General features: G+C 42.1%; 1 protein-coding gene across 1 annotated transcript in view; it reads right to left on the bottom strand.

Moving 5' to 3' along the window:
• The window catches only part of LOC126175179 (beta-1,4-galactosyltransferase 7), a 33,339-nt gene extending 14,655 nt beyond the window's left edge, over positions 1 to 18,684 (bottom strand). Inside the window, exons 1-4 of the mRNA XM_049921770.1 lie at positions 18,141 to 18,684; positions 17,847 to 18,061; positions 17,524 to 17,747; positions 15,421 to 15,567 (exon numbers count right to left, since the gene is read on the bottom strand). Of these exons, the coding sequence (XP_049777727.1) occupies positions 15,421 to 15,567; positions 17,524 to 17,747; positions 17,847 to 18,061; positions 18,141 to 18,249 (695 nt within the window). The 5' untranslated portion in view covers positions 18,250 to 18,684. The remainder of the gene's footprint in view (positions 1 to 15,420; positions 15,568 to 17,523; positions 17,748 to 17,846; positions 18,062 to 18,140) is intronic.
• Positions 18,685 to 20,579: the final 1,895 nt, after the last annotated feature.

Here is a 20,579-nt window from a genome sequence, read left to right on the forward strand (position 1 = left end):
TTCCTGATCTGTTATTATACAGTCAATGACAGATCTGGTTCCCCTGCCTTCCCAAGTATACTGGCGAATGTTCTTATGTTTAAGAAAGGAGTTTGTGATTACTAAGCCCATACTGGCACAGAAATCGAAGAGTTGCTTCCCGTTCCCGTTTGCCTCCATATCCTCTCCAAATTTACCCATAACCTTTTCATACCCTTCTGTTTGATTTCCAATCCTGGCATTAAAATCACCCATGAGCAGAACACTGTCCTTGTCCTTTACTCTAACAACTACATCACTGACTGCCTCATAAAAACTATCCATCTTATCTTGATCTGTCCCTTCACAATGCGAATATACTGACACAATCCTAATTTTCTTGCTAGACTGTGTAGAATAAATAATTAATGCAGTTTAATTTTGTGCAGGGAGACATTTTCCTTAGAAGCTGCTCTTCTTGAGATATTCAAGAAAAAAAAAAAAAACATAAAAAAATTACCTTTAAATACCCCACTTCTCCCACACTTGCACTCCACAAGATGGTTGTTCATTATACTCCCCCCACCACCACCACAGTACAAAAATTTGCAACTACACAATTTTTTCTCCAAGTTTTCCTTCGCTGATTGGACTATAAACAAAGAAAATAAGCCTCGGTAGTATTTGGACGCTTTTGGTTTTCCAAACAATTTAATTCACCTGAAGGTGAAAAACACATTATTTTTAATGAGTGTAGTGAATATCACATATTATCAAAGAATTTTGCTTTTCACAACACTCCGTATGTACATAAACACATAAGTGTACTAATATGAGCAGAACAGAAGCATTTGCTTCTTCCCAATTGCTGCTGCGAAAGTAATGGGAAAAAGAGACAAATTACCTGCTGAATCTCTAACTTCCACATTTTTTTCTGAAAAGGAATTGGAAAATAAAACGAAAATTAAACAGAATGAGTAACTGAGTAATCACTACAAACCCTATATGTACACGCACGCACCCCCCCCCCCCCCCCCCCGCCCACACACACACACACACACACACACACACACACACACACACACAGTAAAAATAAAATCAGGACTGGTGTGTGAACTCATTAACAGCAAAATTTCCGTTCCTGCAGTACTAAACATCATCCATAGAAAATCAAAGCATTAGGGGTGATAGCTATTTACTGAACTATTTAGATGAACTGAAGTCCTATATTATCAGAACATTTTTCCCCATTTGAAATCATTATCTGTTTTTCTCATGTACAAACAAAATAATCTGAAAGGACTGCTAATGTGTGTTGCAGTATGTGTATTAATTTAAATCACAGCAACTAATCCACACTAAATCATTTTATAATAGCAACTAATACGCAACCATTTTTCCAAAATCAAAATCATTTTGTAGCATTATGTTTATGGCTGCAACCAGTCGCATAAAATTATTAACTCAAGTGTTTCTTCTGCCCATATGGGCATAGCATTGTGTGTTTCAGATTTTCCTCTACTGCCCCATGCCTTATTATGTTTAAATCTGATACAGGATACATCCTTATGCTATAAAGTAAAATCTATCCTAACTTAAACTGCTATAGCATAGTCTCCTGTTGCTGTCTGTTGCTTTTCTGCAGGTGTGTAGCTTAAACAGATGATGCAAATTTGATACAATGATATTGTTACGTATTGCAGCAAATTTCTGTAAACGACAAAAATAAAAATGTAACCCACACAGCTAGTAAGGAAGGAGCAGTCCATATTGTAAGGACAAAATGTTTACTGTCTTGTGACATGATACTGCAGCACAATAGATCTTTTTGTAATCATTCCACTGTTTTCAAAGGCTTGCACTGTAAACACTTTTGCTTTTACATGTGCACACTTCTCAGTTAACAATGCTTGTGTTTTTGTTCTAAAGATATGTTTCAGATGTAGAAGCTATTTCACAGCTGTGTGCTTTGTCATGTCTGATTTAGTTCTTGGAACAACTTTCTGAAATACATCCCAGGTTGGTCTATGCAAAGCGACTTAACATGCAATCAAGTAATTTTACATACTCCAGGCAGATCATGTTTGTTCTGTGTATGTGAAACTTTTTTTTACTAATCTTTTGCATGTTTCACTTTCTTGTGGATAGACTTAATCACTATTTAGCTGTATTTAATTCTTTGTAGCTATCTTATTGGTCACCTTCATTTCTTGGTTAAAAACTTCAGGATTTAAAAGACATTTATAAGCTATGTGGATAAATGCCTTGAATAAAACTCCTTTTTGTGAGTCTGGATGTGTAGGGTTCATGGATATTGTGGTATCTAGCTTTTTATAAACTTAGTAATGAAGTTTTATTGGTAATGTCCAGATAATTAATACTTCAATTTTTTTCATTTTCTACTGCGAAAATTAAGTGGTGTGGGTTGTTAAATTTGACATGTAATGACTTAAGTATGTATGTGGAGCCCTTAAAAAGTAAAAAATCACGTAGTTACTTTGAGCTCGAGATTATTTCAGCATAAGTCTTTTTTATTGCTTAATTGTTTATTTTATATGGAATTAATGAGAACTTCTGCAAAGAGACCACTTAAATGACTCTCCATCGTTAGGCTTACTGTTTCTTTATGAGATTTACTTACTGCTTTGATTTTGAGCCAAAGGCAATCAATATAATCTGAAAAGTTTGGACATGTGAAAGCAAAACTGTTTACTAAATATTAGCAATATGATCTAAGCATATGAAAACATGGAAGTGATTTAAAAAAAAAAATAGTGTTGTGCTATGACATCACACCACAAGATTATAAACAATGTGACCTTACAATACCAGGTGCTGCTTCATCCTGAGCTGTCATTTCAATGACAGCATTTATAGACACTGCTGCAAAATATGACTATAATGGCATTACATCAAATTTGTAGCACTACAATCCACATCAAGCTGGAAGGTAGCTCCATGTTTTGAGGAGGAGTGAGAAATAAATTTGAAGGGCTTGAGGTCTGCATGAGTGTGGCCGCAGGCAAGTGACAAAGTCCATGTTGCCAAACTATGTTGCTGTGGACAACAATTAGGTTCATTTGGCTATGGTACAGTGTGTTATACATTCAAATCTATGAGGGAATAACAGGTATTGTAACCAATTTAAATCAATTACCTTCATGGGAGAAATCTTACTCCATTTCATGACAACCCTGCATCAGCTGCTTCATAGCTAACGTCTACACCATGTCAGAAAGCGAGAACAGTTTTGTGAAGACATAAAGAACAGTTTTCCTCAAAAAGGCTATTGTTTAGTGACATGGTCAAAAACAGTTACAATATTTGTCATTTTAAACAATGGAAAATCTGGAATGGAATAATCACAATATTATGAAAAGAATAGTTGCTGCTCACCATATGGCAGACATGCTGAGTCCCAGATATGAACAACAAAAAAGATTGTCAAACAAGTAAGCTTTTGACAAGAAAGGACATGTTGGGCAGCATGCTCAGCGAGTGGGTGGTCCAGTTATTTCTGGGATACCGTTTGTAAGTGACCAATCATGCAGACAGACAGCTTGTAGGCTGTCATGCCCATGTACAATGCAGCACAGTGGTTGCATATTCACTTGTCGGTCATGTCATGTAATATTCAACACAGAAAAGTAAGGTTAGATTATTCCACCAAAATATTAGAGAATTGAGTAATAAGGTAGAAGAGCTTCTTGCCTGCTTGCAAAATTTAGAGGAAAAGATAGACATTCTGTGCCTGTCTGGGGTTAGATAAATTATATACAAAAGATTACAGTCTAGCAGCTTACTCATGCAGAACTAATATGGGAAAAGGAGTTGTTGCATATTTTAAAACTGAACACAAGCTCAAAAGCATTGACACAAGTAGATTTTGTAGTGATCAGCACACAGAAGTGTGTGCTTGTGAATTAATGCTGAAAAACAGTCCACTTTTAATTGTAACAGTATACCACATCCCCACTGGGAAATTTTGAATTATTTATAAGGAACCTTGTTTCCTTACTGTGCTGTCTGTCAGACATCGGCAAGCAGTTAACAGTCTGTGGTATCAATGTACAATTTCTAAAGGATTCTGATAGGAAAAATGATGTGGAAACCTTATTTGGATTCTACAATTTGCTCTCAGTAGTTAACTTTCCAACAAGGGTGGATAAAGACAGTAGGTCCCTAACTGATAATGTTTTCTTTGATGAGGCACAAACCAAGAAAATAACTGTTTACCCAATAACAAATACTCTCTCTGATCATGATGCACAGTTAGTCATGATAAATAACATAGTGCCTTACAGTGTGGATACACCTTTGTGGAAGTCAGTCAGAATCATTAATGACTACAGGGCAAATGTTTTTAAGAGCAGTTTGCAAGAAACAGCCTGGGATGAAATTTATAAAGAACCAAATGCCAACATAAAATTTAACCTAGTCCATGGTAAATTCATACCAGCATTTGAAAATAGCTTTCCGCATAAGCTAATCAGAAGGGACATTAAACAATCATGTAAAAAAACCATGGATCACTAAGGGGATAAAGTATCTTGTGAAAGGAAAAGGGAAATATATCTTTTGGCAAGAGGGGTTGGGTTAGGTTGTTTTGGGGGAGGAGACCAGACAGCGAGGTCATCAGTCTCATCGGCGTAGGAAAGGATGGGGAAGGAAATCAGCCATGCCCTTTCAAAGGAACCATCCCGACATTTGCCTGGACCGATTTAGGGAAATCACGGAAAACCTAAATCAGAATGGCCGAACACAGGATCGAACCGTCATCCTCCCGAATGCGAGTCCAGTGTGTTAGCCACTGCGCCATCTCACTCAGTTTTTGGCAAGAACAAGTAGAGACCCTGCAGTAGTTCGCACTACAAAAACTACTCAAAATTACTAAGAAACGTTATTAAAAAATCAAGAGAAATGCACATAATGTCAGAAATCAGTACGTCTGACAACAGAATTAAGGCAATATGGAATATAGTGAAGCAAGAGAGAGGATAACCAAGCACAGAAGAGGATAACATTACTATTGAATTGAATGGAAGGGTAATAAATGACAGCTCACAGGTATCAAATGTATTTAATAACCATTTCTTAAACATAGTAGAAAGGATAGGGACCAACAGTTCCAGAGAAAGATCACAGCAATATGTTGAAGAAGTAACTCTCATACAATTACATCATATTAACATACCACCAACTTCTACGTCTGAAATTAAGAGGGTCATACATTCTCTCAAGAACAAAAGCTCTTCTGGTTTTGATGGTGTTTCCAATAGAGTACTAAAGGTTTGTTCCCATATAAGAAGTCCGGTATTGTCCAAAATATGTAATGCATCATTAACTCAAGGCATTTTTCCAGGAAGACTAAAATATGCCATTGTTAAACCCCTCTTCAAGAAAGGTGATAAGAGAGACGTCAGTAACTACAGATCTATTGCTGACAACATCTTCCAGAATTTTTGAGAAGGTGATGTATTCTAGAATAGTATCTCACCTTGGCAACAATAATATCCTCAGCAAATCACAGCTTGGCTTTTAGAAGAGTTGCTCCACTGAGAATGCCATTTACATGTTCCCACGTCAGATATTACAAGCATTAAATAATAAAATAGCACCAGTAGGTATTTTCTGTGACCTATCCAAGGCATTTGATTGTGAATCATACTATAATCCAAAATAAATTGAAGTTTTATGGGATTGATGGTATAGCCAACCAATGGATCATGCCATATCTAACCAAAAAAATTCAGTAATTTGTACTTAGTAGTAATTCAACCAACAGAATCCAGGGACATAATTCTGATTGAGGAGAAATCTTGTATGGGGTTCTCCTAGGCTCAATCTTAGGTCCACTACTGTTTCTCATATATTTAAATGATAGCCTTAATGACCAGGAGCAGCGGTGTTTGCATAGAGTTTTTCAGTGTTAACAGACAAGCACCAATACATGAAATAACCACAGAAATCAATATGGGACACAACAAAAATATCCATTAGGACAGTGTGGTGAAATCTGGTGTCAATCGACTAGAGTAGCCTCTCCTGGTCTCATGACCTTATCGGTTGGACCCTAGGTCAGATGAGTCCCGGTTTTAGTTGATAAGAGCTGATGGTAGGGTTTGACTGTAGCGCACAACAAAAATATCCATTAGGACAGTGTGGTGAAATCTGGTGTCAATCGACTAGAGTAGCCTCTCCTGGTCTCATGACCTTATCGGTTGGACCCTAGGTCAGATGAGTCCCGGTTTTAGTTGATAAGAGCTGATGGTAGGGTTTGACTGTAGCGCAGACACCACAATGAATGTCAACAAGGCACTGTACAAGTTGATGGTAGTTCCTTAACGGTGTGGGCTGTGTTTACGTTGGATGGACTGGGGGTCCATGGTTATGTTCAGCTACTTGGAGATCATTTTCAGCCATTCATGGACTTCATGTTCCCAAACAATGACGGAATTTTTATGCAAGTCAATGCGCCATGTCACCCAACCACAATTTTTTGCATTTTGTTTGAAGAACATTCTGTATATTTTGAGCGAATGATTTGGCCACCCAGATTGCCTGACAAGAATCTCATCGAATATTTATGAGACATAATTGGGAAGTCAGAATGGCTCAATATTTCTGAAAAGGGCTTTGAACAAATTGTTGTGTCCATGTCACGTTAAATTGCTGTATTACGCCAAGCTAAAGGAGGCCTGAAACGATATTAAGAGGTATCACACGACTTGTCACATCAGCATAAAGTTTCAGAATGAACAGTGTTTCAATATATAATATTTGGTACACAGTATTGTTATGAATCAACCCATAATAAAGCTGCTTCAGTTTAGCATAAATATACAGCCTCTACATAGCATTTTCATAATAAAATAAATATACATTCACAAAATTAGCCTGGGTCACAAATTTTGGGCTTGTGTGAGAATAGTTATTATGCCTTTTTCCATGGCCCCTAATAGTGTGTGCAGTAACTATGAAGGCAAACTCACTGGAGCAGAAAGATTTTTTTGGGCGAAATAAGAAACCACAAATCATTTACAACACATTTGGAAGACAAAAAAAAGTACTGTAGGGCATATTTTTATTTTTATTCAGTGATTTGGTAAATACCAAAATAAATAACAAACAATGACAGCCTTCACATTACAATAGCATGTCAGAGGCTGATGATCAACATTTTTGGTACATGGACCAGAATGATGCAAAACAAGTATACTCGTTTAGGGAAAAAACTCTTTAGTAAGTTTGTCACAATCTCTTCAGAAAAAACAACACACCCTGGGAAACATCCTGGAAAGCCAATTTGCATTCATAAAGGGCAGAAGCACAATGCAGACAGTGAAGTGCTTAATGAACCAAATAGCAGAGACATGCAAGAGATGAGTATTATACATTCTTTGTAGATCTCGATAAAGAGTTCAACTCAATCGTAGAGGAAAACTAATTGAGAAACTGAAGAGAATGACCAAGGAGGGAGACCCACTAGTGTAAGCAATTGCGGCACACCTTCAACAAAATCTGATTAAAAAATACAACAATGCTGAAATCTCAGAGTAAATTATGCAGATGAATAGAGTTCTCCAAGAACACCCTATGAGCCCAACCCTCTGCTACATCTATATAGTTGATGTGACAAACATAATGGTGTCTCAAATGCAGATACAGCTCTGCAGAGAGAGAGACACAGTGTAAGGATCAGCAGAAAGGGAGGCCATACAGAGGGCACAACAAAGACTAGGAACAGGGGCAAAGGAAAATGTTCTAAAAGTAAGCCAAGAAAAGATAGTTCAAATAACATTTAGGAAGGGAGGAAAAATATCACCAATGAGATTATAACTCTACAATATGAACCACTGCAAATAGTAGGGAAATATAAATACCTGCGGATAACACTACAGACAACAGCAACATCTTACAGTATGCATATTCTGAAAAGAGCAGGAGTAGGCATCAAGGCCTCACAAAATATTCGAAACATAACCAATCTGCTGAGAACCACAGCGATGACACTATTCAAAGCGGCTGCAGCACAACATCTTAAGACATATGTATGAGAGATCAAGTGGGAAAAATTTAAGATTGTCAACACGAATAGAATATAAAAAACTGTGGCGTAGAGAGCCATAAATATCGATACTTGTTCTGTGCGTAAGTGTGCTATCTTTGAGGAGAGGGCTGGGGAGAGGATGTTGGACGCTAACGGCAGTTAGCCTCTGGACTAGTATCTGTGTAGAAGCTAAGTGTGAATACATCTGTATCAGAGAGAATTCTAGTTGTTTACCTGCAACTATTCCATATTCCCTCACTGGTGACCCCGTTTTTGTGTAATACGCGTCCGAGTTACCGCCCGAAGGTTATTTACGCGCCTACCACGTCGGGTTTCTCCGCGATCGCGAGGGCCTTTGTTCAGCTCCAGACAATGGCCTTTCAGCATTCACCGCCGCCCGGATTCCAGCAACATCTCTCCAGCACTCCTGCCGTCGTAGTGGACATGCCGCAAGAATCTTCGGAATCCTTCAGCCAGAACAGGCAGTGGAATTCATCGAGTGCCGCCAGTTTCTTCCAACTGCCAACGGTCGTGGATTCTGGCTTTGTTAGCCTGGACCTTCCCACGTGTTCTCCACAGAGTGAAGGTCAGAACATTCCTACTCCTGCGTCGAACACACAATTCAATACAGTTCGTGGCGTCGAGCGAGGTTTTGCTACTTTGGAAAATCCAGTAGTAAATTCAAACTCGAATCAGTTCCCGCCACGTGTGTATCCTTCCGCACCGGCTAGTCAACAGGTGTTCAATGCTCGCCAAACAGCAAATATCACACCGAGTGTGCATCCCAGTGGACGTGTGTGGGATCCTTGTGTTGCTTCTAATCAAGTCAACAATTCTGTGCTGGACAGTAATTACTCTGACATCTACAACCAGCCCCACCACTCACGGTCGAGTGAATACTGTGTGCATAACGGACATTCACCGGCGTACTTAAACACTTGTGGCTTCTCTCTGAGCTACCACGTCAATGAGAATGCAGATTTTGACTACGATCCTCACATCATTCAACCGTCCGTCGCTTCTCAGCCGCCCCCCCGGCGTCAAGTGAATTTCGCAATTCCCGCATTACGGGATGCCAATAATTCGGACTCGCAATCTTCTGCATGCTCTACTTCCGTCCGAAGTAATAGGCGCACCTCCGCAGTGACTGCAGTGCCGAATCTGCCGATATTACCAGACTTCAAACCCGCTCACCCGGAGTTCTGGTTTAACCTGGTTGAGCAAACATTCAATGTCTGTGCTTTGGACGATGACGCATGCTTCGCCTGCCTCATGAACCATCTTCACGACTGCCTTGATTTAATTTACGATCTGGTCAAAGCACCCCCCCCTAGCAGGGAAGTATGCTGTGGCGAAACAGACGATACTGGAGCGCGTCTCAAAAACCAGGAGAGAAAATGTGTGACAGCTCATCTACGAAGAGCGTCTCGGCGACAGGTCTCCGTCCCAGCTGTGGCGGTGCATCCGTCTTCTTGTCAATGAGCAAGTTATGCCTGATGACACGCTTGCAGAAATCTGGACTGAAAAGCTGCCTTTGCCTGTCCAGACTGCAATCTCTGCGTATGAAGATAGGCCAGTAAATGAATGTTTACGCGCCGCCGACAGAGCATACTCCGCCAGGCAACGTGAGCTCCGTGCACTGCATTCTGGACGTGACCGCACTAAGACGCTTTCTGATGCCACGCCCTTGTCTGGTGCTGCTAATAACAAGTTTGTTAAACTAGCCGCCCTGCCTGCACCTTCAACTCCCCGCAATGACAGTGCATCGGTCTCTGTGGAAGACTCTGGGGCACATACTCCGCCACCTAGCAACTACCCACAGGATCACAGGCCCGCCCAACCTTACTGTTTCTTCCACGCGAGCAAGCTCGCAAATGCCAGTCACCATGTTCTTACCCAAACTCCAACCACAGGTAGGCTACGGTGCCACTTCCTGTGATGCAAACAACGGGCACCATCCCACGTTGCACTCCGTTTCAGACAATAACAGTAAGTGTGGTCGAGTCTATATTCGCGATTTACGATCAGGTGTATGTTTTCTGGTAGACACTGGTGCAGACTTCTCTTTGCTGCCGGTTCACCTAGCAACCAATAAAGTGCAACCACACAAAACAGTACTTCGTGCATTGAACTTGTCTACCTTACAGTGTTCGGGTTCCACTTTGTATACAGTGAAACTTTTGCCCGAGTGCAAGCTGGAGTGGACGTTTCTAGTGTCAACAATTGAAGAACCTATTCTCAGAATTGATTTCCTCAAGCACTATCAGTTGTCACTAGATTTTGTGCAAAATACTGTGTTTTACCCCCCCCCCCCCCAACAAAGATATTTCTTTCGCTTCGCCGAGTGACAGTTCGGCTAACACCAAACATGTATGCTGTGCTAAGAAGTGTGTAAACCTATCCTTGGAGCTGCAATCTTGGACAAACAAGTGGCTAGTGGAGTGCGCCAAGTCTTTGAAGTTGCGGATGGAACGTATGGAAATGCTGCTGCATCTCCGCGACATACACCATGATTTGGCCTCCACACAACAACGCCTCGTGGCACTACAAGCAGACGACTCATCGGCTACAGACAAGGTCAGTCCGTGCCAATCTGGTGTTCCCGTGCCCGCGCACGTTAACGACAATGTTGTGAACTCTGTAAACTGTGTCAGCACCCCCCTTTTGTAATGATAGGGTATGCCCGAGTGCTCATGCTCCTTGTGTTCCGAATGGACAATTAACTTGCCAAGCTCGTGGCAATGAACTATGGCCATCTGCTGTTCGGCCACGCCCACTCGTGCCTACAGCGCTCGTAGCGGCACGGCCCGCTCCCAAGAACCAGTGTACCAACCTCGCCCATGTTAACACATGTGCGGCCTTTACGCAGCCTACGAGCGGGTGGCACACCTGTACTTCCGTGCCTTCAGCGCCACATCTTGGCCCGTCTGCCACTGCCTGCTCCGCTTCACGGACATCTGACTGTCGTGCCGCGCCACGTATTGCAGCAGTCACTAACGGCACAGTTCATCGGTTACGTCTAACCGATGGTCCGCCCATATCGCAACGCCCACGCAGCCTCAAGCCGGAATTTATGAAAATTGCAAAAGAACAATTGGACGACCTGTTACAAAAGGGAATAATTGAACCTTCTTCTGGTTGCTGGGCTAGTCCTATCCTGTTTGACCAAAAGAAAGACGGTACTTGGCGTATGGTCCGAGACTATAGGCGTTCAAATGCCCGCACCATCATTGATAAATATCCGGTCCCACACATCGCAGACTTCAATCATGCGCTCGCAGGTGCAAAGTACTTCTCTGTTTTGGACTGTAAACACGCATTTCATCAGATTCCTATGGCTCTGGAGGACATTGAAAAGACTGCCATAACCACTCCCTTCGGGCTGTTCCAATACAAATTTATGCCGTTTGGGTTGAAAAACGCCCCCCAAATGTGGCAGCATTTCATCAATCAAACTTTATCCCATCTAGACTTTTGTTTCGTATACATGGACGACATATTGGTTTTTGCTTCTACTTTGGAACAGAGTGAGGAGCGTGTTCAAGTCGTGACAGATATTTTAGCAGCCGCTGGTATTGAACTGAACAATAAAAAGACTCAATTGCACCAGTCATCCGTCACATTCCTAAGTTATGTTGTGTCATCGGACAGTCTGACACCACCACAGGACAAGATCAAGCCTGTTCTCGAGATGCTACGCCCTCAGACCTATAGGGAATTACGCAGGTTCATCGAAACAGTTAATTATTACCGGAAACATTTGCCAGCCGCTTCTGCAGTGCAGGCTCCTCTCACAGATGCTCTCGCTGGCCCACAAACTTCTGGCACCCGCCAGGTACCATGGACACCAGACATGGACAAGGCATTTAATGAACTCAAACAGCTGTTGGCCTCCGCTGTCACTATTGCTCACCCATGGACAGACACCACAATGTTTATCACTACTGACGCTAGTGACAATGCTATCGGCGCAGTACTGAGTCAGACATACAACGATGTTACGACCCCCCTGCAGTTTTTCTCAAAAAAGCTAAACAACGCGCAGAAGAAATACTCAGCATTCAACAGAGAATTACTTGCAGTTTACGAGGCCATAAGACACTTCAGAACTGATGTTGAGGGACGAGATTTCTATGTGCTCACTGATCACAAGCTGTTGGTTCCTGCCACAAAAAATCCTGTGGCTGATCCGCCCCCACGACGCTTTCGTCACATCGATTACATCTTGCAATTTACAAATAACATTCACTACATCCGAGGAGCGGACAATGTGGTCACTGATTTTCTCTCATGTGTTGGTGCTGTCACAACCTTAATTGACTGAACGGACCTACCTCGGTTGCAATCGGCAGACCCCGATACCATGCAGTTAATTTCAGACCACAGCTCCTCTCTCCAACCGGTATGCTCTACTTTCCCTAGCATATCTGACTTAGTGTGGTGTGATGAATCGACTGGTACGTTGCGGCCATTCATTCCTAAGCCCCTTCAATGCCAGGTGTTTGACAAACTACACACATTAGCACACCCCGGTGTCAAAGCCTCCACCCGTCTGGTAGCTGAACGGTTTGTCTGGAGAGACGTGCCGTGACTGTCAGTCTTGGGCAAGGGCATGCATGGTGTGTCAACAGAACAAAGTTTCTCCACCCCTTGGCTGTTTTGCCCAACCGCCAGGCCGGTTTCACCATGTTCATGTCGACCTCATAGGCCCTTTGCCCCCCTCCGAGGGTTTCCGTTACTTGTTTACAGCTATTGACAGGATGACTCAGTGGACTAAGGCTGTGCCTATTCCGAACATTACCTCTGAGACAGTAAGTCGAGCATTCTTAGATTCTTGTATCTCTAGATTTGGCTCACCTGTTTACCTCACCACTGACCAGGGGCGACAATTCGAGTCTTTAGTTTTCTCTGACTTATGTAAAATGTGTGGTATTGTCAAAATTCATACTTCTGCATACCACCCCCAAAGCAAAGCAATGGGCTTGTCGAGGGTTGGCATCGCACCTTAAAGTCTGCCCTGCGTTGCCATGACTCACTATGGACAGAGGCACTGCCCTTCGTGCTTCTTGGCCTTCGTGCGACTTTCAAGGAAGACCTCAAGGGTTCCATAGCCGAGTTTGTGTATGGCCAACCTCTGGTGTTGCCTGGAGAATTAGTCACTCTGACCCCACTTCCACGGCCCTCTGAACTCCCTTCACTTCTCGAGCTGGTGTGCTTGCACTGCAGCAAAATTCAGCCGCCACCTCCGGCTGCTCATACACCTCTGCGCGTGTACGTACCGCGCACGCTAGACTCTTGTGAGTACGTGTTTCTCAGAGACGACTCAGTCAAAGCCCCGCTACAGTCGCCCTACACAGGTCCTTACAAGGTCGTCAAACGCTCTGAGAATAACATGGATCTCCTCATAAAAGACTCTGTAACCACGGTCTCACTCAATCGAGTGAAACCAGCTTTCATTGAGCCTCAGATGAACCTCCCTGATTCTGCCCCTATTTCTCCCACTCCTGCTTCGAGCGGCCGTCCATCTTCCCACACCATACATTTGGGTATTGATTCTCCACAGCGTGTTTCTCTCCCAAGCACTGCTCCTTCTCCGCGTTCATCTAATTTGAGTGGCCAATCTTTTCGGGGCTTCACTCCTCACAGCCTTCGCAGTCGAACTGCCAACCACTCGGATTCTACCATTGTGTTACCATCTTCGTGTGACAGCTCTTTGTCACGCCGTTCAATCCACGCTGGCTACTCGTTGCCTTCGGTCACGCTCCCTCGTCTGTCAGCTGATCACCTGAGGTTGTCTCCTGCGCAGTCCAGTGCACCTGCCACCCCCCTCTTAGCAGATGCTTCCCCCTGCCATGGCTTTCCCACACCTCCCTGCCTCCCTACCATTGCTCGTACAGGTGATGACATACATAAATTATCTGTTGTCGTAGATGGCGATACAGTGTGTGTGGTACTCGCGTGTGACAATATTGAGGGAGGAAGTGCAGAATCTCGTGTGGTGCGCCGCTTTAAATTGAGCAGAAGTGCTGCGTGTGGCAATTTGCGTGCCTTTGTTAGGCCTTCTGGCAAGATGATTCTCTGCCTGCCGGCTGACGAAGTGCTACACCTTCACTCCAGGACGGGACGTCGTCTTCAGCCGCCGGCGTCGCTCGCTGACTTCACCGTCGACGTACCGGGTTTCACCCCCCAGTCTCCTACCAGTCGACCGCTTCCGCCTGACGCAGAAGAACTGTGCGTTACCTTCCTAACTTCTCACCCCCCCCCCCCCCATTCACAGGGACGTACTCCATACTGTGCGGGGGAGGGGGGGGGGCTATGTGGCGTAGAGCGCCATAAACATCGATATTTGTTCTGTGCGTAAGTGTGCTATCTTTGAGGAGACGGCTGGGGAGAGGATGATGGACGCTAACGGCAGTTAGCCTCCGGACTTGTATCTGTGTGGAAGCTAAGTGTTAATACATCTGTATCAGAGAGAATTCTAGTTGTTTACCTACAACTATTCCATATTCCCTCAAAACCAAGACAATGTTCATGAAATGTATACTGGGAGTGTGAAAAACACTGCAATCCAGACTTACACATGAATTCACAAAAGAGTTATTTCATAGAGGACACCGATATACAACACCGGAGCCTACCTTCCAGAGAATCATATTAGGAACTGATTAACATCATGGACTGGGAGAAGAGACACCTGGAATTCAACAAACCAGCCACACTGGACCAGAGTAATAACAACAAGACTCACAATACACAGGTTTCATCATAAAACATGTACCAACAGCACATCACACAAGCCAACTGAAGAGAGTGCTATGACCACAAGGGGTGTAAGAAATACCATATTACAATATATATATATATATATATATATATATATATATATATATCTGTGTGTGTTTGTGTGTGTGTGTGTGTGTGTGTGTGTGTGTGTGTGTGTCTGTAGAGAATAGAAACTGTAACAGACTACAGCAAAGACTAAAACTTACATATTAATGCCCAATCTGAGCACACTTTTCTCATTTTAAAAAAACTTTGAAAATTTTAAAATGTACCAAACAGTGTCTCAATTGAAGCATCCTGGCAGACTAAAACTGTGTGTTGGATCCCAAGAGTCAAACTCGGGACCTTTGCTTTACGCAGGCAAGTTCTCTACCATCTGAGCTACCAAAGCACGACTCACGCCCCATCTTAACAGCCTCACTTCTGCCAGTACCCCAAACTTCACAGAAGCTCTCCTACTGCAGAGTGATAATCTCCTTCTAGTGTCCCATTTACTTGCATTAAATTGTTGCTTATGCACACGCGCACACGCACGAACACACACACAAGAGAGAGAGAGAGAGAGAGAGAGAGAGAGAGAGAGAGAGAGAGAGAGAGAGAGAGAAAAGAAGCTTCCATGTTTTACTTACCTAAATGTATTGTTTTTTCCTGTAGTAATATTTTGAGGACGAGATATCTGAAGCTTTGCTTCTTTTAGGCGAACATAGAATTCATCATCTTCCAAACCCCAGCCCCAATATTTATTGCTCATTCCATTGACTTTTTGGAAATCCTCCCTGAAAACCAAGTTTTTAAATAATAAGTAATGTTTTTTTAAATAATTTGATACATCACACTCCTTTTTAATCAACGTTATATTGCCTCTTTCATTATCATTCTTTAAAGACATACATTACTTTACTAATGCCTTACATACCAGAAGTAACATAATTGGCAAATGAACATAAAAGACTCTGATGTTTATGAGGAGAGCACCTTTGAATGTGAGTTTTAAAGTAAAGATTTACTTTATTTATTAAGTATTTATAAGATAAATAGTGCTGTTAGCATCATTTAAGGAGTTATAAAATGCCAAGTTGTGCCTTGGTGTGAAGCTCACAACTGTCGGTCCCACTGTAAATGGTTGATTAAATCAGTTAAAACATCTGAGAAAGGCAAGGTGTATCACCTCCAATAATATTACTCCTACTAAAGGATCATAATTACTACTAGAAATTGTGTGACAAATTCTAATATATCTATATATATACTCTGCAAGTGACCATACGGTGGGTGGCGGAGGGTGTCCTGTACCACTACCAGTCTCTTCCTTTCCTGTAACACTCTCAAACTGAGTGAAGGAAAAATTACAATCTATATATGCGTCCATATGAGCCCCAATTTCTCGTATTTTATCATTGTGGTTCTTATGCGAAAAGTATGTTGATGGCAGTGGAATCGTTCTGTTGTCTACTTCAAATACCGGTGCTCTCAATTTTCTCATAGAGTTCTTAGAAAATAATGTTGCCTTCCCTCCAGGGATTCCCATTTGAGTTCCCGAAGCATCTCCGTACTACTAACATGTTGTTCAAACCCACTGGTACCAAACCTAGCAGACCACCTCTGAATTGCTTCGATGCCTTCCTTAAATCTGACCTGGTACAGATCACAAACACACTAGCAGTACTACAGACTAGGTCACGTTAGTGTCCTACATTGCGGTCCTTTACATATGAACCACATTTTCCCAAAATTTGCCCAATAAACTGAAGTGCACCATTCACCTTCCCTAACACTGTCCTCAAATGCATGTTCTATTTCATATCGTTATGCAATGTTACACCCAATTATTTAAACACTGTGACTGTGTCACGCAGGACACTAGTAATGCTGTATCTGAACATTATGAGTTTGTTTTTCCTACTCGTCTGCACTGACTTACATGTTTCTACATTTAGAGCCAGCTGCCATTCATCACACCAACAAGAAATTTTTTCTACGTCATCTTTTATCCTCCAACTGTCACTCAACTTCAATACCTTCCCGGACACCACAGCATCATCAGCAAACAACTTCAGATTGGTGCGCATCTTCTCTGCCAGATCATTTATGTATAGCCTATACAAAATAATACTGGTCCTGTCACACTTCTCTGCAGCACTCCTGATGACACCCTTGCCTCTGATGAACACTCATCATTGAGGACAACATACTGGGTTCTATTACTTAAGAAGTCTTCAAAGAGGAGCAGGAGGAGATTAGTGCTTAACGTCTTATCAACAATGAGGTCATTAGAGACAGGGCAGAAGCTCAGATTAGGGAAGGAAATCAGCTGTGTCGTTTCAAAGGAACCATCCTCGCATTTGCCTGAAGCAATTTAGGGAAATAACGGAAAACCCAAATTAGGATGGCCAGACACAGGCTTGAACAACTGTCCTCCCAAATGCGAGTACTGAACGCTAACCACTGCACCATCCCGTTCGATAGAAGTCTTCGAGCCACTCGCCTGTCAGGGAACCAATTCCAAATGTTCATACATTCATTAAGTCTGCAGTGGGGCACTGTATCAAATGCTTTCAGAAATCGAGAAATAAGTAATCTGCCTGTTGCCCTTCATCCATAGTTCGCAGTATATCATGTCTGTCAACAACTCAATCAAGTAATTACACAAACCACCTAACTGAATGTTAATGGGAAACAATTGCGGAAATACACAGAAATGTTTACGAAGATATTGACAGCTATATACTTACCTCTTAATTAACAATATTCCTCCAACAAATGTTGAGTAGTTGTAGCGTGGATGCAGCTGTGGAGATGCCACATGAAATGGACCACTCTCTGGGTATCCGTATGACAGTTGTGAATTAAGTGGGAGAAGATCAACGTCATGCATTGCAATGTAGTCACATTCTGGGCACACTTCTCGGAATCCAACGTTGATCAACGCTGCCCGGTTGAATCGGTAACTGTCGATCTTTAAAATAAAGTTCTCGCGTCAATGCGCGGAAGAAACAAACCTGGCTGAACATTTCTTACTGTAGTATTATTCTTTAGCCGTAAAGACAATATTTACCTGATTTAATACAAATATTTGATGATTTATATTCTGCTTTTTCAAAAACTTGTGCATATGAGGGGCAAATTCCAAAAGTTCGTCAAAACGGTCCCTAAAAGGAACTAGCACGGCTAGTTTATGTTTAGCTTCGTCACCCTCTGTGTGATACGTTTGTTCTTCGGTTTTCCGTTCCTTTAAATCACTTGATTGTTTATCCGCACAGTCACAGACATCTGTAAATTGTTAACGTGCTAAACAAACATTTTACGTTATTAGTCACTCAGCAACAAACACGGTGAATTGGCAACTTACCCGAAGTAATTGGTGTCAAAGCAATAAAGCATCCAAGCATGAATGTCATGAATATACACAACACCAGACACTTAGTTCTCCACAAAAGAAGTCCCAGATACACACCCATCTTACATCATGCATTAATAACAAGCAGGAGTATGAAACATTGCAAGACAGTCATTTAAAGAAAGCTTGTCTGCTGAATGATTATACACCATTTGTCTAATTCAGATTTGTATGACGAACACTTCTCAACATAGCTCTTGCAAAACATATCGTTAACTTTTCTTGTGCCCAATGTCCAATTCAAACAAACTATTCTATTAATTCGTAACACCATTGCCTCCACAGCTTTCAAATTCACGCCCGACATCCGTCTGCAACTCAGACAGTCTGCAATGAGCTTCGCGAGAAGAAATCTACATTTGAGATATCCGTGCATTGGCAGTCTTACGGGCATCTAAAACTTGCACATGCATTCCCCTCAGACGCTTTAACTTGATTTGTTTCCATCACAGTCTGGTTCCTTCTAACCACAAAGCAATTATAGACATACAGGATAGGCAATGTCACTGTAATATGACTTCTTAATAACCGCTACACGATTCACGTGGGCTAAGCGCTACGGCATGCGCGACAGCAATTTAAAAGCTGAGTCAACAAAATTACTCCATCACACACAACACTTCTATTGCTCCACGGACCCGATCACTTACGGAGTTAATGGGAAGAGCCAATGCTCTACGAGACAGCAAACGAAAAACACTCGTAGATCAGGAACTTGATGACTGATATTGAGAGTGCGGAGCTCTGATTACAAATGTCTCATAAAAAAAAATAAAAAAAAAAAATTATTAGAGGCACCTCCAGCGAAATTAGGTGTGCAGGAGTTCCGCGCCGCTGGCTTGCCGAATAAAGCTGGAAACCAGTTAGTAGAGTAAACACAGTACCGTATTTATTGCTGACAAAGGAGCACACAGAAGAATCGCGTGCTCACAGTACAGACCTTCGGGACGAACTTTAGGACGTCATATCGTATTTGAGTAAATCACCACCAACTGTTTATGAGGCAGTAATTCGTGTCTCTCGAGAGCACGCTATCTGGCATCAAGTTGGCTTGTTCAGTTCACAGAGATATCTCCACATCGGAGATAGTGTCCTGCTGTTCAAGCTTCCCTCGCAAATTACTTGTCAAAACTGTTGCTCTAGTGTCTTGATTAGTTAGTGGAGGAATACTGCCTTTTCAGTGTTGAATTTGCCTTTGGCCAGAGGTGCTTGTATGCTGTCACTAGTAATGTGGGCATGACCCCCTACATTGTTTAGGAGGGTCACGAACTTGGAAGTATCATAGATGATTCCATAACTGTATAGTATGAATTCGAAGATCATGACCATGTTTCCAGGTGTTCCAGTTGGAAGGCCAGTAGTGAAGCATCAGGAATGCATTCATATATGTGTTACACAGAAGTCCTGTTGGGGTTGTGCTTGAACATGCTGTCAGAGATTGATGGTGGACGAAGTCCTGTGGACCATGCATGGTGCAGGTGATAAACTGAGAGGCTTCTTGTATGGCCAAGACAGCTGGACCCTGCATTGGATTATGAATGAATTCGACTGGATCATTCACAACATGGATGGACAGGTAAAAGCACAGGCAGTATTGTTATGGAGACATGAATTAATTGCCCGAATATTGTCTTGTTGATGTGAGGCAAGATTTAACCTTGTTATCAAAAATTACCAAAGAGGTCAAAATGCATTACACATTGTTTGTACATATGTTCACCATTGTTGCTGTCTGTGGTAAGATGTGGTAGAATGTCAATTTTGTGTTTCACACAAATTGTAGGCTGATTAGAGTGAAAGAGAACATAATGTGAGTCACTTTTAAGTCATCATTCTGTTATGATTGTATGAAAAGACTATGATTGTGGAATGACTCCATTATCAAAACTAACACTGTATCACAAAGTATAGTTGTTATGTCAAAACAGATGTTGCTACTTGTTGTAGGGTTGCCATTGTAGGAGTCATGATGAGGGTGACTTGCAGAACGAAGCTGGAAGCCAATGAGTGAAGTTAACATGAATTTTATTATAAATAACTTAACAAACAGAAATATCACTTACATGCAACAGAATCATTCACACCAAACTGAGAACAGCTATAGTGCCAAATATATTCCTCCCTGTGGGAGAGCTAAACTCATATTGCTGCCAAAGAGTTTTTTTTGTGTAATAATTCATGTAATTGATTATGAGGTCCCCAAAAGTTTATCGATCCACAAATAAGGTTGCTAATTCTTCTTCTTCTCATGGCATTACAACCCTGTGTGAGTTTTAGCTTCATCTACAGGTTTCCTCCCTTCTGCCCTCTATAGCATGGTTCTCCACCGTCCTTGGACTCTGAGGTATTTTATATCTTCTTCCACGTCATCTATCCATTGTGTTCATGGCC

The sequence above is a fragment of the Schistocerca cancellata genome, chromosome 3 (assembly GCF_023864275.1).
Source record: "Schistocerca cancellata isolate TAMUIC-IGC-003103 chromosome 3, iqSchCanc2.1, whole genome shotgun sequence".
Classification (NCBI taxonomy): Eukaryota; Metazoa; Arthropoda; class Insecta; order Orthoptera; family Acrididae; genus Schistocerca; species Schistocerca cancellata.